Raw genomic sequence first — 16268 nt, forward strand, 5'->3', positions numbered from 1 at the left:
TGCACAGAATACTATAGCAGGGAACTTATACTAACTCTGTATTGTTTTCTATTAGATTTATTAATGACTACATTGTCTTTATAACTCCTAATTTTGGATCACAGGAAGACAAAGAGAAATTAAGCAAAAGTAAATTCATAAATGAAGGTTTTATAAGCTGAACAGTGGAAGCAACATGCAATTTCAAGGGCTAAGAAATCCCACAACTAACAGATTAGATCTAAGCATTGCAGTTTGCCACATTCAGTCATGAATTGCGACAAACAAATAAATAATTAACAAGAAGAGGAAGCTGTACAGATATCTCATCGTTAACACAGAGAGCCCAGCACCGCAGTGCAAAAGACAAACATGTGGCATTTGCTTCCATCTTCAGCCAGAAGTGCTGAGTTCATGATCCATTTTGACCTCCTCCTGAAGCCCCAGCATCACAGTCTTCAGTTGATTCATCTAATCCCATGAAATATCAGAAATCACCAAATAAGGGCAGCACCTAAACACTTAATGGTAGGGCCCTGGGGAGGGTTGTTAAACAGAGAGACCTAGGGGTTGAGGTACATAGTTCCTTGCAAGTTGTGTTACAGGTAGACAGGGTGGTAAAGAAGGCATTTGGCACACTTGCCTTCGTTGCTCAGACCATTGAATATAGGAATTGGGATGTCCTGTTGTGATTGTACAGGATATTGGTAAGGCCACTGTTGGAGTACTGTGTACAGTTCTAGGAAGGATTTATTAAATTGGAGAGGGGTCAGAAAATATTTACCAGGATGTTATTGGGACTGGAGGATTTAAAGAATCACAAGGGGCATAGATAAGATTTAAGCAAAGGTATTTTTCCCTATGGTAATGGAGATCAAAACTAGACAGAATAATTTTTAGTTGAGAGGAGAAAGATTTAAAAGGGACTTGAGGGACAACTTTTTCACACATATATGGAATGAACTGCCAGGGGAAGTGGTAGAGGTGGGTACAATTAGAACATTTAAAAGACGTTTGGAGAGGTACATGAATAGGAAAGTTTGAGAGGGATATGGGTCAAATGCAGGCATATAGGACTAATTTGGTTTGGGAAATTTAGTCAGCATGACACATTGGACTGAAGGTTCTGTTTCTATGCTGTATGATTCTTTGACTCTCTGACTGAAGGCATGGGATATGACAAAAAAAATTATGGTCCGGAATTATTATACCACTAGGCAAGCTGTGCATGTACAGTTACAACATTGGTATCTAGCTGCTAATGTGAAAAATGCCCAGATATATCCTGTTTGCAAGAGTAATCTGACCAATTTCTGTCCCACCAATTTATTGTTCATTATTGACAATGTGATGATGGAAGAAACCATTGACAAAATATCAAGTGGCAACAAACTGCTCACTGACACTCAATTTGGGCCACTCAGGCCTTGAACTCATCACAGTCTTTATCCAAAAGTAAACAAACATGTTGAAAGAGGTAAGAGTGGGTGCCTTTGACATGAAGGCAGAATTTGACTGAGTCAAGATGCCCTAGCAAAATCAGAGTCAGTTGGAATAAAAAGGAACTCTCTCCTCTGGATGGAGTCATACATTGTACAAAGGACAAATGTTGTCGGAGGTCAATCATCTTAACCTTGAGGTATTAGTTTTCAAACATTCCTCAAGGTATTGTCCAAGACCACCACTTCCTCAATCACCCCACCTTCTATCAAAGGTCAGAATTGGGTTGTTTGCTGTTGATTGCACAGTGTTCAGCATTGGTCATAACTCCTCAGATAGTAAATCAGCCTGCATTTATTTACAGCCATAACTGGACAATATTCAGTGTTTGGTTATTTAGTGACAAATAACATTTGGGCTATATTGACAAATAACATTTGGGCTTTATAACATGACAGACAATGGCTATCTCAGACAAGAGAAAATTCAACTATGACCCCTTGTAATTCAATGGCATTACCATTACTGAATCTCTACTGTCAACCTCCTGGGGACTATCATTGATCAGACATTGACCTAGACCAGTCATATAAATTTTGAAGCCTCAAGCTTAGATAGAGACTATGATTTCTGGAGTGAGTATCTCACTTGACTCCCAGTCTGTCCACTATCAATAAGTTAGTCTGGGCTTGATGGAATATTTCCTTTACGTTTGAATGAGTGCAGCTCCAACAATACTCAAGAAGCTTGACACTTTCCAGGACAAAACAACCCAATTAATTGGTACCACCTTCAGTGTTCATTTCCTACACTACTAACACACAATGATAGCTTAGCATACCATCTACAAGACGGACTGCAGCAACTCACATTGGCTCATTTGTCACCTACATTTGAACTGCAAACCCTACCTCTCAAAAAGACAAGGGCTTCAAGTGCATGGAAGCATCATTACCTGCAGCTTCCTCTTGAAGCCCCATGCCACCTGACTTAGAACTATATACCATTGTTGCAGAGTTACTCTGCAACCACTGTTGCAGAGTTAAAAATCTAGCAACCCCTTCCTAACAGCACAGTGAATGTACGTGCACCACATAGACAGCACCGTTTCAAGAAAATACTTCCTGTCAGATTCTTGAGGGCAATTAAAGATGGGCAATAAATGCTGATCTAGCCATTGATGCCCACATCATATGAACAAAGAAAAATGAGTTCTGAGTAAAACACTTGAGGGAGGATGTGAAGACATTAGGAAGGCTGCCGAAAAGATTCTCAAGAATGGTATAGGAATGAGGAACTTTAAGTAATTTTGCAGAAGCTGGAACTATTCTACTTGCAAATTTTGAGAAGAAATTTGTAAAAGGGTAATGGAAATCAGAAATGCAGAAAATCATAAGGAGCCTGGACAGAGTGGACAAAAGTAATCTGTTCCATTTGTGGAAGAATCGAGAATAGTGGGGCACAGATATCATTTGACTGGCAATGGAAGCCATGGTGATATGACAAGGAATCTTTTCATGCAACAATTAGTTCTCATCTGTAAAGCACTTGCCTGAGTGTGTAGTGGAGGCAGGTTCAGTGAAGCATTAAAAAGACAATTGAATCATATTCTGAAGAGGAAAAATATGCATGACTATGGGAAAAGGCAGGGATGTGGTGGCAATTGGATTGTTTTTACACTGAATCAGCATGGACATATACTATTATTATTCTGTGAACCAAATTCAGCTCTGCCTTTGATTGGTAACCTGCATCTGAGTTCAATTAATCTGTGTTTGGTGGTGTTGATTGAGGGAAGAATGTCAGCTGAAATATGAAACATATTCCTGTCCTTTTCATTAAATAATGCCCTAGGCTTCTTTGCAGATGAATAATGGCTTAATGTTCCATCTGACAAATCACAACATTCTCCAACCAAAATTTCTCATTCTTCAGTGGGCAGGTTTGTAATTCAGGCTAGGAATTGGAAATAACACGTAACAATTTAATTTGCTTTTACTATAGCGATTGTAGGTTAAAAATGTTTATTTCCCTATTTTTAAAAAAAAATCCATCCCCAGCTACATCAAAGATTTCCCTGTTCTAGCAGCCCAGTGAAGAGGCGTCCGAGCAAAAAATAATTGTCACATTTAAACATAGCCAGTACATTTTTAAAAAAAAATCCACATGTGCTCTCATAAGCTGTTCTCAAAATTATTGTTCATGGACATCTGCAATGGTTAAGAAAGGCTCAATCAAGTTTCTTGCAGCAAAAATGTATATGATAAAGCCATCATGCTAATTTGTACCATAATAACTGGCTCATGTGAAAATAGGTTAAATATCATTGCTAAGGTGGAGTGGCAAATTACTCTGAGTATTTGGTGCTAATAATTGCACTTTAAATACTTTATAAATTTGTTGAATTAACTGATACTAGAATCTTTGGGCGTTGTAAGCGTAAAAAATGTACTAAAGTTCTAAATCGAACACAAGTTGTAGTTTAAGTTGTTATTATTTATCCAACATTCTTTTTTCATAAATAATTGAGAGGTTTATGTGGAACCTACCTGTTTTCCTGTGAGAACAGTTTGATACATGCTGTGTGTCCACAGTACATTGCATATGTCAGAGGAGTGTTTTCATTGATGTCCCTTGGACTGCTGTCCACCCCCAGCTGCATCAAAGATTGTACACAATCTGCTTTCCCTGCTGCAGCAGCCCAGTGAAGAGGTGTCCTAGTAAAAAAAAAATAACAAATTAAAATATTGTCACATTTAAACATAACCAGGAAATACTTTATTGGTGTTAGCTTATCACACTGTAACAACTAATTACCAGTTACTTCAGTTCACACAGTAGAGAAGTTAAATGGGGAAAGGTTCCTGGAAAAATTAAAGTGAGAAATAAAGCTTTCACAAAAAGGTATGATTTTGTTCTAGCTTGTGAGGAGAAATTGGAGATTTGATTCACTTTTCAGTGAACTATCAGAGACTTATGGTGTCTGAACTTAAAGTTAAAAACCACTGCATTTATGGTAATGCAATATGCACATGGTATTTGCATTATCCCAGAATGAAAGGACCCAGAATCCAAGGTGCAACATTCCTCAGATTTGAGAAGATGAGATTTTTGGTGTTTTTTTTCAGGACCCCAACATCAGAATGAAATGGGAACTGGGTATTAAATATTCCTGACACAAGGAGTGGCAGTATTGACTAAGACTAACATATATATAGATATATAAAACATATGTACATAATGCTGGAAGTAAAGGACAGAGTATATTTGCTTAGTACTTAGGTATGATAGATATACCTACTGGGTACCCAGAACTGGTGGGAGAAAAATGGTGGGACAAATTTCTTAGGCAATTACAGAGAAACACAAAGACTTTAGTTTAATTATAGTCGGGCCTTACAGTAATTACAATAAGAAAGTTCTGAATTGTGTTCAGGAGAATTTTCTAGCTAATTCGCAGATGGCATTATTTACAATCCACTGAAAAGGGAGATATTGCCAGATTTACTTCTCAGGAAAGAAGTGAGACACAGTGTTTAGTGGTTAACACTGCTGCCTTACAGCACCAGGGACCTGGGTTTGATTCCGTCCTCAGGTGACTGTGTAGAGTTTGCACATTCTCTTCATGTCTGCATGGGTTTCCTCTGGGTACTCCAGTTGCCTTCCACAGTCCAAAGATAGAACATAGCACAGTACAGGACCTTCAGCCCTGGATGTTGTGCTGCCCTTTTATCCTACTCCAAGATCAGACTAACCTACATACCCTTCATTGTACTATCTTCCATGTGCCTATCAAGAATTGTTTAAAAGTTGCTCAAGTATCTGACTCTACTAGCACTGCTGGCAGTGCATTCCACACAGTCGCCACTCTCTGTGTAAAAAACCTACCCCTGACATCTCCCCTAAACCTTCCTCCAAACCTCTTAAAATTATGTCCCCTTGTGATACATGTTTCTGCCATGGGAAAAAAAGTCTCTGGCTATCCACTCTATCTATAGCTCTTATCATCTTTTATACCTCTATCAAGTCATCTCTCATCTTTCTTCGTTCCAATGAAAAAAGCCCTAGCTCCCTCAAACTTTCTTCATAAGACATGCCCTCCAGTCCAGGCAGCATTCTGGTAAATCTTCTCTGCACTCTTTCTAAAGCTTCCACATCTTTCCTATAATGATAACTGAACAGGGGTCTATAGAGCCGCAGCATAACCTCACACTTGTAAACGCATTCCCCCTGCTAATGAAAACCAACACACCATAAGCCTTCTTAATAACCCCATCAACATTGGTGGCAACTTTGAGGGATCTATGGACATGGATCCCAAGATCCTTCTGTTCCTGCACACTGCCTAGAATCCTGCCTTTCACTTTGTATTCTGCATTCAAATTTGACCTTCCAAAGTGAATCACTTCATATTTTTCCAGGTTCAATTCCATCTGCCACTCATCAGCCCAGTTTTGCAACCAGTTAATGTCTCATTGCAACCTACACCAGCCCTCCACACTATCCACAACTCCACTAACCTTTGTGTCATTGGCAAACTTACTAACCCACCCTTCCACTTCCTCATCCAAGTCATTTATAAAAATCACAAAGAGCAGAGGTCGCAGAACAGATCTCTGCAGAACACCACTGGTCACCTAGTTCCAGGCTGAATACTTTCCATTTACCACTACCCCCTGTGCTCTATAGGCCAGCCAATTCTGTATCCAGCCAATCAAATTTCCCTGTACCCCATGCCTCCTTACTTCCTGAATCAGCCTGCCATGGGGAGCCTTATCAAACACCTTGCTAAAATGCATGTACATCACATCCACAGCTCCACCTTCATCAGTGTGTTTTGTCACATCCTCAAAGAATTGAATAAGTCTTGTGAGGCATGACCTGCCCCTCACAAAACCATGCTGACTATCTAATCACACTATGGGTTTCCAAGTCATTATAAATCCTGTCTCTCAGAATTCTCTCCAATACTTTGCCCACCATAGGTGTAAGACTGATTGGTCTATAATTCCCAGGATTATCCCTATTTTCTTTCTTGAACAAGCGATAAACATTTGCCACCCTCCAATCGTCTGGCACTAATCCAGTGGACAGTGAGGACGCAAGATCATCGTCAAAGGTGCAGCAAGCTCTTCCCTCGCTTTCTGTAGTAACCTAGGATATATCCCGTCTGGCCCAAGGGATTTATCTATTCTTCTGTTTTTCAAAATTTTCAGCACATCCAACTGCTTAATATCAACCTGTTTGAGCTTATCAGCCTGTTTCACACGGTCCTCAAAAATATCAAGATCCCTGTCAGTAGTGAATACTGAAGCAAAATATTTATTAAGGAACTCTCCTACCTCCTCTACCTCCAGGTGCAAATTCCCTCCACTATCCCTGATCAGCCCTACCCTCACTCTGGTCAGCCTCTTGTTCCTCACATAAGTGTAGATTGCCTTAGGGTTTTCCTTAGTTACACAAGTCCACAACAAGTTCACATTGACCCTCCGAAGAGTATCCCACCCAGACCCATTCCCCTACCTTATTACTCTTCGTTTCCCCTGACTAATGCACCTAACTTACACATCCCTGAACACTATGAGCAATTTAGCTTGGACAATTGACCTAACGTCAAGATGGTTGAGGTTGTTGGAGGTCAGTTCAGGACGCCTCAGTGGTGTTCTTCAAGGTAGTGCCTTAAGCACAACCATCTGTCTTCCCTCCATCATAAGGTCAGAAGTGGGGATGTTCACTGATGATTGCACGATGTTCAGCACCATTCAGATACTGAAGCAGTCCAAATTCAAGTGCAGTGAGATCAGGACAATCTCCAGGCTTGGAATGACAAATGGCAAGCAACATTCATGTGACACAAATTCCAGGCAATGACTATCGCCAATAAGAGTGAATCTAATCATTGCCCCTGATACTCAATGATGTTACCATCACTGAATCCCCCACTATCAACATCCTGGAGGTTATCATTTACCAGAAATTCAGCTGAACTTGCAACATAAACATGGTGGCTACACAAACAGATCAGAGGCAAGGAATACTGCAGTGAGTACTATCTCCTGATTTCCCAAAGCCAATCCACTATCTACAAGGCACAAGTCATGAATGTGATTGGAATATTCCACACTTGCCTGGATGAGTGCAGCTCCAACAATATCTAGGAAGCTTGTCACCATCCGTGACAAAGCAGCCCCCTTGAATGGCACCACATCTACAAGCATTCACATTTACAAGCATCCACCTCTCCATCACAGAAGCTCAATAACAGCAGTGTGTATTTTTGACCACATGTACTGCAGAAATTCACCGAAGGTCCTCACACACAACTCACAACCACTTCCAACTAGAAAGACAAGGACAGCAGGTACATGGGAACACCACCACCTTCAAATTCCCTATCAAGCCATTTATAATTCTGACTCAGAAATATATCACTTTGTTTCAGTGTTGCTGCACCAAAATCCTGAGATTCCATCCCCAAGGGCATTGTGAGTCAACCCACAGCAGCTGGACTGCAGTGGTTTAATAAGGCAGGTCATCACCACCTTTGTAAGGGCAATTAGGAACTGGCAATAAAATTGCCAGCAAACCAGCATTGCCCACCGCCTACAAGTGAATTAAAAAAAAGAGAACTAACAAAAAAGGACATAACCAAAATATTAAGGGACTACTTTATATCTGTATTTTCAAAGACACTTGAAAGCGGAGGCAATTGAGATTCCAGATGGACTAAAAATTGATAAGGTCCAAATATTAGAAATACTGATTGTATTTAAATTTGAGAAGTTACCATAATTTGGGTGAATTGGCTGTGCTAAATTGCCCACAGTGTTCACGGATGTGTAGGTTAGGAGCATTAGTCTGGGGAAATGTAAAGTAATAGGGTAGGAGAATGGGTCTGGGTGGGATACTCTTTGGAGGGTCGGCGTGGACTTGTTGGGCCAACTGGCCTGTTCCCAATTAACAAATGGTTAATTTACAATTAATCATTTTCGTTGAGGATATGGAATGAATATTGGAAACTGTGGTGGCATTAGCCACAATTTTACAAATCCACTTTGATATAGATTTTGCAGCAAAGGTCTTGAGAATTGCAAATGTTACATCCTTGTTCAAATATACTCAACAACTAAAGACCAGTCATTTTAACCTCAGAAAAATAATTTCAACATGATAATTCTGGAACAAAGTAAGGTCTTTGTACAGCTATGTATTAATTGAAGTAAGCCTACACAGATTCATAGGACATAGGAATATGAATAGGCCATTCAGCCCCATAAGCCTATTCCACCATTCAGTGAGATCATGGCTGATCACTGGCCTAATTCTGTATACCTCCCTTTGGCCCATATCCCTTATTACCTTTGCTTAACAAAAGATTATCTCTCTCAGATTTAGAATTAACAACTGAGGACCAATTTTGTTAAATTAATGTTTTTGATCAAGAAGCAGACAAGGTTGATGAGGTTAATTGAGACGGTGAATATGGACTTCCAAAAGCATTTGATAAAGTGAAATGTAACAGGCTTTCAAAGAGGTGGTGAGGTAATGGTAATGCCACTGAACTAGTAATGTTTTGGGCATGATGGTTTGAATCCAATCATGGCAGTCGGTGAAATTTGAATTGAATAAAAATCTGTAACAAAATAAGCTAACTTAATGGCAACCATGTCTGATTGTTATAAAATACGTCTGGTTCACAATGTCCTTTAAGAAATGAAAGCTACCACCGTTGCTTGTTCTCATGACTCCAGACCCACAGCAATGTGATTCACTTTCAGTTTTCCTTGGGATGGCCAATAATGTTGCCTTACCAAGGATACGCATAACCCGTGGATAAATAGATAAAAGAAGGCTTGTCAAAGAAATATGAAGCCCGCTGTTTTCCTTGATACATATCAATGATCAAGACTTGAATGTGCAGAAGACAAGTTCAAGGTCCCTTTTAAATCTTTCCCCTCTCACTTCAAACCTATGTCCTCCAGATTTGGACTTCCCTGCCCCGGGGCAAAGACCTTGGCTACTTACCCTATTCATGCCCCTCATGATTTTATAAACCTCTATAAGGTCACCCCTCAGTCTCCGACGCTCCAGGGAAAATATCCCCAGCTAATTTAGCCTCTCCCTATAGCTCAAACCCTCCAACCTGGCACAATTGTTCAAGATCTTTTTGTAATCTTAATAACCTTCTTCACTGTAGACCATACCACCAATATTGGTGTCATCCACAAACTTCCTAAATATGCCTCCTACATTCTCATCCAAATTGTCCATTTTAATGACAAACAAAAGTGGATGCAGCACCGATCCCTGAAGAACCCTGTTGATCACAGGTCTCCGGTCCAAAAATGAATCCTCCAACATCACCCTCTGTCTTCCACCATTGTCAATTTTGTATCCAACTGGCAAGCCCTCCTGAATCCTACATAATCTATCTTCATTAGAGGTCCTTGTAAAGCGTTTTTACTGCAGGCAGTTTGAGTTTGTATGTCACAATTGTAGATTAATTAATATTTTATTGGCAAGAGACTTGTGTCTCTTTTTTCTCAAATTAAATATATTTAAAACTGGAATGAAAGATACTGTATCAATTTGGAGTAGGTATGGGTGGTATTACCTGTCATCGACATCAAGTGATTGCAAGTTGCATTCTGGAATTCTTGCCAGATCATAGATGATGTCACTGTGTCCAGCTGCTGCTGCTATATGCACACTTGTCTTCCCATTTTCATCATCATAGTTTATTATAGATGGGCTCAGGTGATGATCCAGAATGAGAGAAGTCATGGCTCTATTTCCACTCTAGAAATAAGGACAAATAAAGGGTTTAATAAAATACTGCATGAATTGGCAATGATGGCAATGTGCAATGTTCTGATGCTATAACAATGCTGTCTTTGAGCTGGACATGGGATGCTACAGTAACACTGACAAGCAATAAAATGCAATGAGTGCAGCACTCATCTGATGTAATTCAAAAGGCCTGTTAGCTTATCTGCAAATGTTTAGAACAACGTTCATTATTTCAAAATAGCTGCATTATTAAACCATTACATTGCCGGCAAATTTCCTACCTAATAGCTGTTACGCATTGTAGCCCATTATCCACCATAACGTTATTACACACTCCAGGAGCAGGTGGAACTTGAACCTGGGCTTCCTGGCTTCTTTATCCACTATATTATAATCAGACTCATACACTTAATGGTAAGGTCCTGGGGAATGTTGCTGAACAAACAGACCTTGGAGTGCAGGTTCATAATTCCTTGAAAGTGGAGTCACAGATGGATGGGATAATGAAAAAGATGTTTGAAATGCTTTCCTGAGCATTGAGGAGTTGGGAAGTCATGATGCACCTGTAGTGGACATTGTTTAGGCCACCTTTGGAATATTGTGTGCAATTCTGGTCTCCCTCATACAGGAAAGATGTTGTGAAACTCGAAAGGGTTCAGAAAACATGTGCAAGGATTTTGCCAAGGTTGGAGGGTTTGAGCTATAGGGAGAGACTTAATAGGTAGGGGTGTTTTCCCTGGAGTGTCGGAAGCTGAGGGGTGATCTTATAGAGGTTTATACAATAATTCGGGGGGGGTGGCATGGATAGGATAAATAGACAAGGTCTTTTCTGGGGAGTGGTGCGGGGGCATGGTATTGATAGGGTATTGCCATTCACTAAGTTTTTTAAGGACATAATGAGGGTAGAGCAGTAGACTTTGTCTATATGGTCTTCATTAAACCCTCTGACAAGGTTCTGCATTGTAGACTAATTAATTAAATTAGATTATGTAGGATTCAGGAGGGCTTGCCAGTTGGATACAAAATTGATGATGTTAGGAGGCAGAGGGTGATGTTGGAGGATTCATTTTTGGACTAGAGACCTGTGATCAACTGCAGGAATTTATGTAAAACATTGTTATCTCACTTATTAGATTAGAATCAGTCTAAACATCAGGTCATAGACAGAGAACACAGGGGGCTAACACCTTCAACATATTGTCTAGCTATCACCATTGTTAGCAGCTAACCCGAGAATGCCACTTTAAAAAGAAGAGTTTTGTGATTTACACATGAAAGAAGTGAAACCATCACTGTATTCTAACAGACAATCAATTTTCAATATATAATTTCAGTTACATCACACTGCAAATTTTTCCTATAAATTTTGTGTTATGATCGAGTCCTCCACTATCCCCTGATGAAGGAGCATCGCTCCAAAAGCTAGTGTGCTTCCAATTAAAGCTGGTGTTGTGTGATTTTTAACTTTGTACACCCCAGTCCAATACCGGCATCTCCAAATCAAACTTATGATTCTTGGTTCTGACAATATTGTAAGTACAACTCTATGCTTTAATTCTCACCAAGCCCTCAATCAACATGATGTAATTTAACTTCTTCACCACCCAAGACAGTAAAGCCTCACCTTTTTTACATTTTAGCCAAGAGAAGAAACTTCTGCTGATTTATTTCTTTGCCTTCCCTAGGCATGAGGAAATTGCATTGTCACAACTATATGTCACCAACAGCAGCTAAGAACATATCAAAAATTGAACCAAGATAGAACATAGAACATAGAACATAGAAAAATATAGCACAGTACAGGCCCTTTGGCCCTCGATGTTGCGCCAATCCAAGCCCACCTAACCTACACTAGCCCACTATCCTCCATATGTCTATCCAATGCCCGTTTAAATGCCCATAAAGAGGGAGAGTCCACCACTGCTACTGGCAATCATCCGGGTCTTTATGGTTTGGTTCCATATCATGCAGTTCATTTATCCCAGCTATTTTTAAATAACTGAATTTGAATTAGAAAATAATTTTACCTGCACTGCCCAATGAAGCGCCGTTTTAAAGTCTTTGTCAACCAATGTTGGGTCCGCTCCTTTCTGTAGTAAAGCCTGGACATGCTGTGGCCGGTTGTGAAAAGCAGCCCAATGCAATGGGGTCATACCCTAAAGGATAAAGAACCAAATGTTAAAACCATGGGGCTAACAGATTTGAAATTTTATTTTCTTTTTGAATATATAATAAAGTAAGTAATGATTGGCTTACAGCTGTCACATAATTTTTATATAATAACAGGGTCAATTGGTAAAATGAACTTGAAAATGAAGCTTAAGAAGTTTTCAAAAATTTCTCATATTTCTCATTGGCTGTGGAAATTAGCAGGCATGATTGATCCATTGTTTCATCTTCTATCGCGTCTGAGCTAAATGGGAAGATGTTCATCTTCAAATTAGCCCGGGCAAATAGATAGGATGCAGAATAGAATAGGGAAAAGTTGGTTGTAAAAGTTTCTTTGCTGCTCAGTAGTTTCATGACTAAACTTTCACTTTTTTTCTATAAAATTGAAGAAATACTTCAGCAATGTTGCCCTTGTTTCTGCCAGGCTGCAGCTGGTTAGCTTCAGAGAGCTCCAATAACTACCCACCCCACAAAAAAATCTCAAAAACTAATGTGCAAGAACAGGGAGGTGATGTTGAACTTGTACAAGACACCTGTTGTGAACTTTGTTGGAGTATTGTGTGTGAGACTGTGGGCACTAAATTATGGGAAAGTTAAAACCATACTGGAGAGAGTGCAGAAGCGAGTAATAATTCCAGGAATGAAAAACTTCAGATCTGAGGATAGATTGAAGAAGTTGTGACTGTTCTCCACAGGGAGAAGAAGGCAGAGAGGAGATTTGATAGAGGTTTTAAAATCATGAGTAGGCTGAATAGAGAGAATCTATTCCCACTCATAGAAGAGAAAAAAAAACTAGAGGACATGGATTTGAACTGAAAATGTGTTGCTGGAAAAGCGCAGCAGGTCAAGCAGCATCCAAGGAACAGAAAATTCGACGTTTCGGACATAAGCCCTTCATCAGGAATGAGGAAAGTGTGTCCAGCAGGCTAAGATAAAAGGTAGGGAGGAGGGACTTGGGGGAGGGGCGATGGAGATGTGATAGGTGGAAGGAGGTCAAGGTGAGGGTGATAGGCCGGAGAGGGGGTGGGGGCGGAGAGGTCAGTAAGGAGATTGCAGGTTAGGAGGGCGGTGCTGAGTTCGAGGGATTCGACTGAGACAAGGTGGGGGGAGGGGAAATGAGGAAACTGGAGAAATCTGAGTTCATCCCTTGTGGTTGGAGGGTTCCCAGGCGGAAGATGAGGCGCTCTTCCTCCAACCGCCAGACCATAACAACACAACGGTTGGAGGAAGAGCGCCTCATCTTCCGCCTGGGAACCCTCCAGCCACAAGGGATGAACTCAGATTTCTCCAGTTTCCTCATTTCCCCTCCCCCCACCTTGTCTCAGTCGAATCCCTCGAACTCAGCACCACCTTCCTAACCTGCAATCTTCTTCCTGACCTCTCCGCCCCACCCCACTCCGGCCTATCACCCTCACCTTGACCTCCTTCCACCTATCACATCTCCATCGCCCCTCCCCCAAGTCCCTCCTCCCTACCTTTTATCTTAGCCTGCTGGACACACTTTCCTCATTCCTGATGAAGGGCTTATGTCCGAAACGTCGAATTTCCTGTTCCTTGGATGCTGCCTGACCTGCTGCGCTTTTCCAGCAACACATTTTCAGCTCTGATCTCCAGCATCTGCAGACCTCACTTTCTCCTCGAAGACATGGATTTGAAGTAATGTACAAACAAAGCAAAGGTTATGCGAGAAAGAAAGATTTCGCACTTTGAGTAGTCAAAGTATGGAATATACTGCCTGGAAATGTGGTGGAGGCAAGTTAGTTGAGGCATTCAAGAGGGCATTGGATGATTCTTTGATAGAAATAGTGTCCAGAAACATGGGGGAAAGGCATGAGATTGGCATTAGGTAACAGAACTAGTGCAGGCATGGTGAGCCAAATGGCTTCCTTCTGCACCATTACAATTCTATGATTTGTGAGGTGACAACACATTCAAGCAGAGATGACCCAGGTAATTATAGACCAGTGAGCCTTACTTCTGTTGTAGAAAAGATTTTGGAAAGGATTATAAGAGATAAGATTTATAATCATCTAGCAAGCAACAATTTGATTTCAGATAGTCAACATGGTTTTGTCAAGAGCAGGTCGTGTCTCACAAACCTCATTGAGTTTTATGAGAAGGTGACCAAGCATGTAGATGAGGGTAGGGCAGTTGACGTGGTATACATGGACTTCAGTAAAGCCTTTGATAGAAAACAAAAAGTAGTGATAAACGGCTCCATTTCAGAATGGCAGGCAGTGACCAGTGGGGTACTGTAGGGATCAGTGCTGGGACTGCAGCTTTTTTACAATAGATGTTAATGATATAGAAGATAGTATTAGTAATAACATTAGCAAATTTGCTGATGATACTAAGCTGGGTGGCAGGGTGAAATGTGAGGAGGATGTTAGGAGATTACAGGGTGACCTGGATAGGTTAGGCGAGTGGTCAGATGCATGGCAGATGCAATTTAATGTGAATAAATGTATGGTGATCCACTTTGGTGGCAAGAACAGGAAGGCAGATTACTACCTAAATGGAATCAATTTAGGTAAAGGGGCAGTACAGAGAGATCTGGGTGTTCTTATACACCAGTCAATGAAGGTAAGCATGCAGGTACAGCAGGTAGTGAAGAAGGCTTATAGCATGCTGGCCTTCATAGCAAGAGAGATTGAGTATAGAAGCAACGAGGTTCTTCTGCAGCTGTACAGGGCCCTGGTGAGACCACACCTGGAGTACTGTGTGCAGTTCTGGTCTCTAAATTTGAGGAAAGACATTCTGGCTATTGAGGGAGTGCAGCGTAGGTTCACGAGGTCAATTCCTGGAATGGCGGGACTACCTTATGCTGAAGTGACTGGACTTGTATACCCTTCAGTTTAGAAGACTGAGAGGGGATTTGATTGAGACATATAAGATTATTAAAGGATTGGACACTCTGGAGGCAGGAAACATGTTTCTGCTGATGGGTGAGTGCTGAACCAGAGGACGCAGCTTAAAAATACGGGGTTGACCATTTAGGACAGAGATGAGGAAAAACTTCTTCATCCAGAGAGTGGTGGCTGTGTGGAATTCTCTGCCCCAGAAGGCAGTGGAGGCCCCGTCTCTGGATTCATTTAAGAAAGAGTTGGATGGAGCTGTCAAGGATAGTGGAATCAAGGGTTATGGAAATAAGGCAGGAACAGGATACTGATTAAGGATGATCAGCCATGATCTTATTGAATGGTGGTGCAGGCTTGAAGGGCAGAATGACCTACTCCTGCACCTATTGTCTATTGTTTATTGTCTATTGTTCCACATGGTCGGCTGATGGAGAAAATGCAGAGGCATGGAATTGAGGTTGATTTAGCAGTTTGGATGAGAAACTGGCTTTCTGGAAAAAGGCAGCGAGTGGTGGTTGATGGAAAATATTCAGCCTGGAGTCTGATTACTCATGGTGTGTCACAGGGATCTGTTTTGGGACCACTGCTGTTTGTCACTTTTATAAATGACTTACACACAGGCACAGGTGGATGGATTAGTAAATTTGCAGATGACACTAAAGTCGGTGGAGTAGTGGACAGTTTGGAAGAACTTTACAGGTTGCAGGGGGACTTAGATAAACTGCAGAATTGGGCTAAGAGGTGGCAAATGGATTTCCATGCAGCTAAATGTGAGGTGATGCACTTTGGAAAGAATACCAGGAAGGCAGAGTACTGGGTCAGTGGAAAGATTCTTGGTGGTATGGGATGTGCAGAGGGATCTTGGAGTCCATGTGCATAGATCTCTGAAAGTTGCCACCCAGGTGGATAGTGCTGTTAAGAAGGCATACAGTGTGTTAGGTTTCATTGGTAGAGAGATTGAGTTCCAGGACCACAATAACATGTTGCAACTATACAAAATGTTGGTGCGGCCACACTTGGAATATTGTGTAC

At 41.0% G+C, this 16268-nt stretch overlaps 1 protein-coding gene across 1 annotated transcript in view; it reads right to left on the minus strand.

Moving 5' to 3' along the window:
• Window positions 1-16268, minus strand: part of ankrd55 (ankyrin repeat domain 55) — a 110524-nt gene that overhangs the window by 21994 nt on the left and 72262 nt on the right. The window contains exons 7-9 of the mRNA XM_060821328.1: window positions 12237-12365; window positions 10034-10218; window positions 3969-4136 (exon numbers count right to left, since the gene is read on the minus strand). Coding sequence (XP_060677311.1) covers window positions 3969-4136; window positions 10034-10218; window positions 12237-12365 — 482 coding nt within the window. The remainder of the gene's footprint in view (window positions 1-3968; window positions 4137-10033; window positions 10219-12236; window positions 12366-16268) is intronic.

This window comes from Hemiscyllium ocellatum, chromosome 1 (genome assembly GCF_020745735.1).
Source record: "Hemiscyllium ocellatum isolate sHemOce1 chromosome 1, sHemOce1.pat.X.cur, whole genome shotgun sequence".
Lineage (NCBI taxonomy): Eukaryota > Metazoa > Chordata > Chondrichthyes > Orectolobiformes > Hemiscylliidae > Hemiscyllium > Hemiscyllium ocellatum.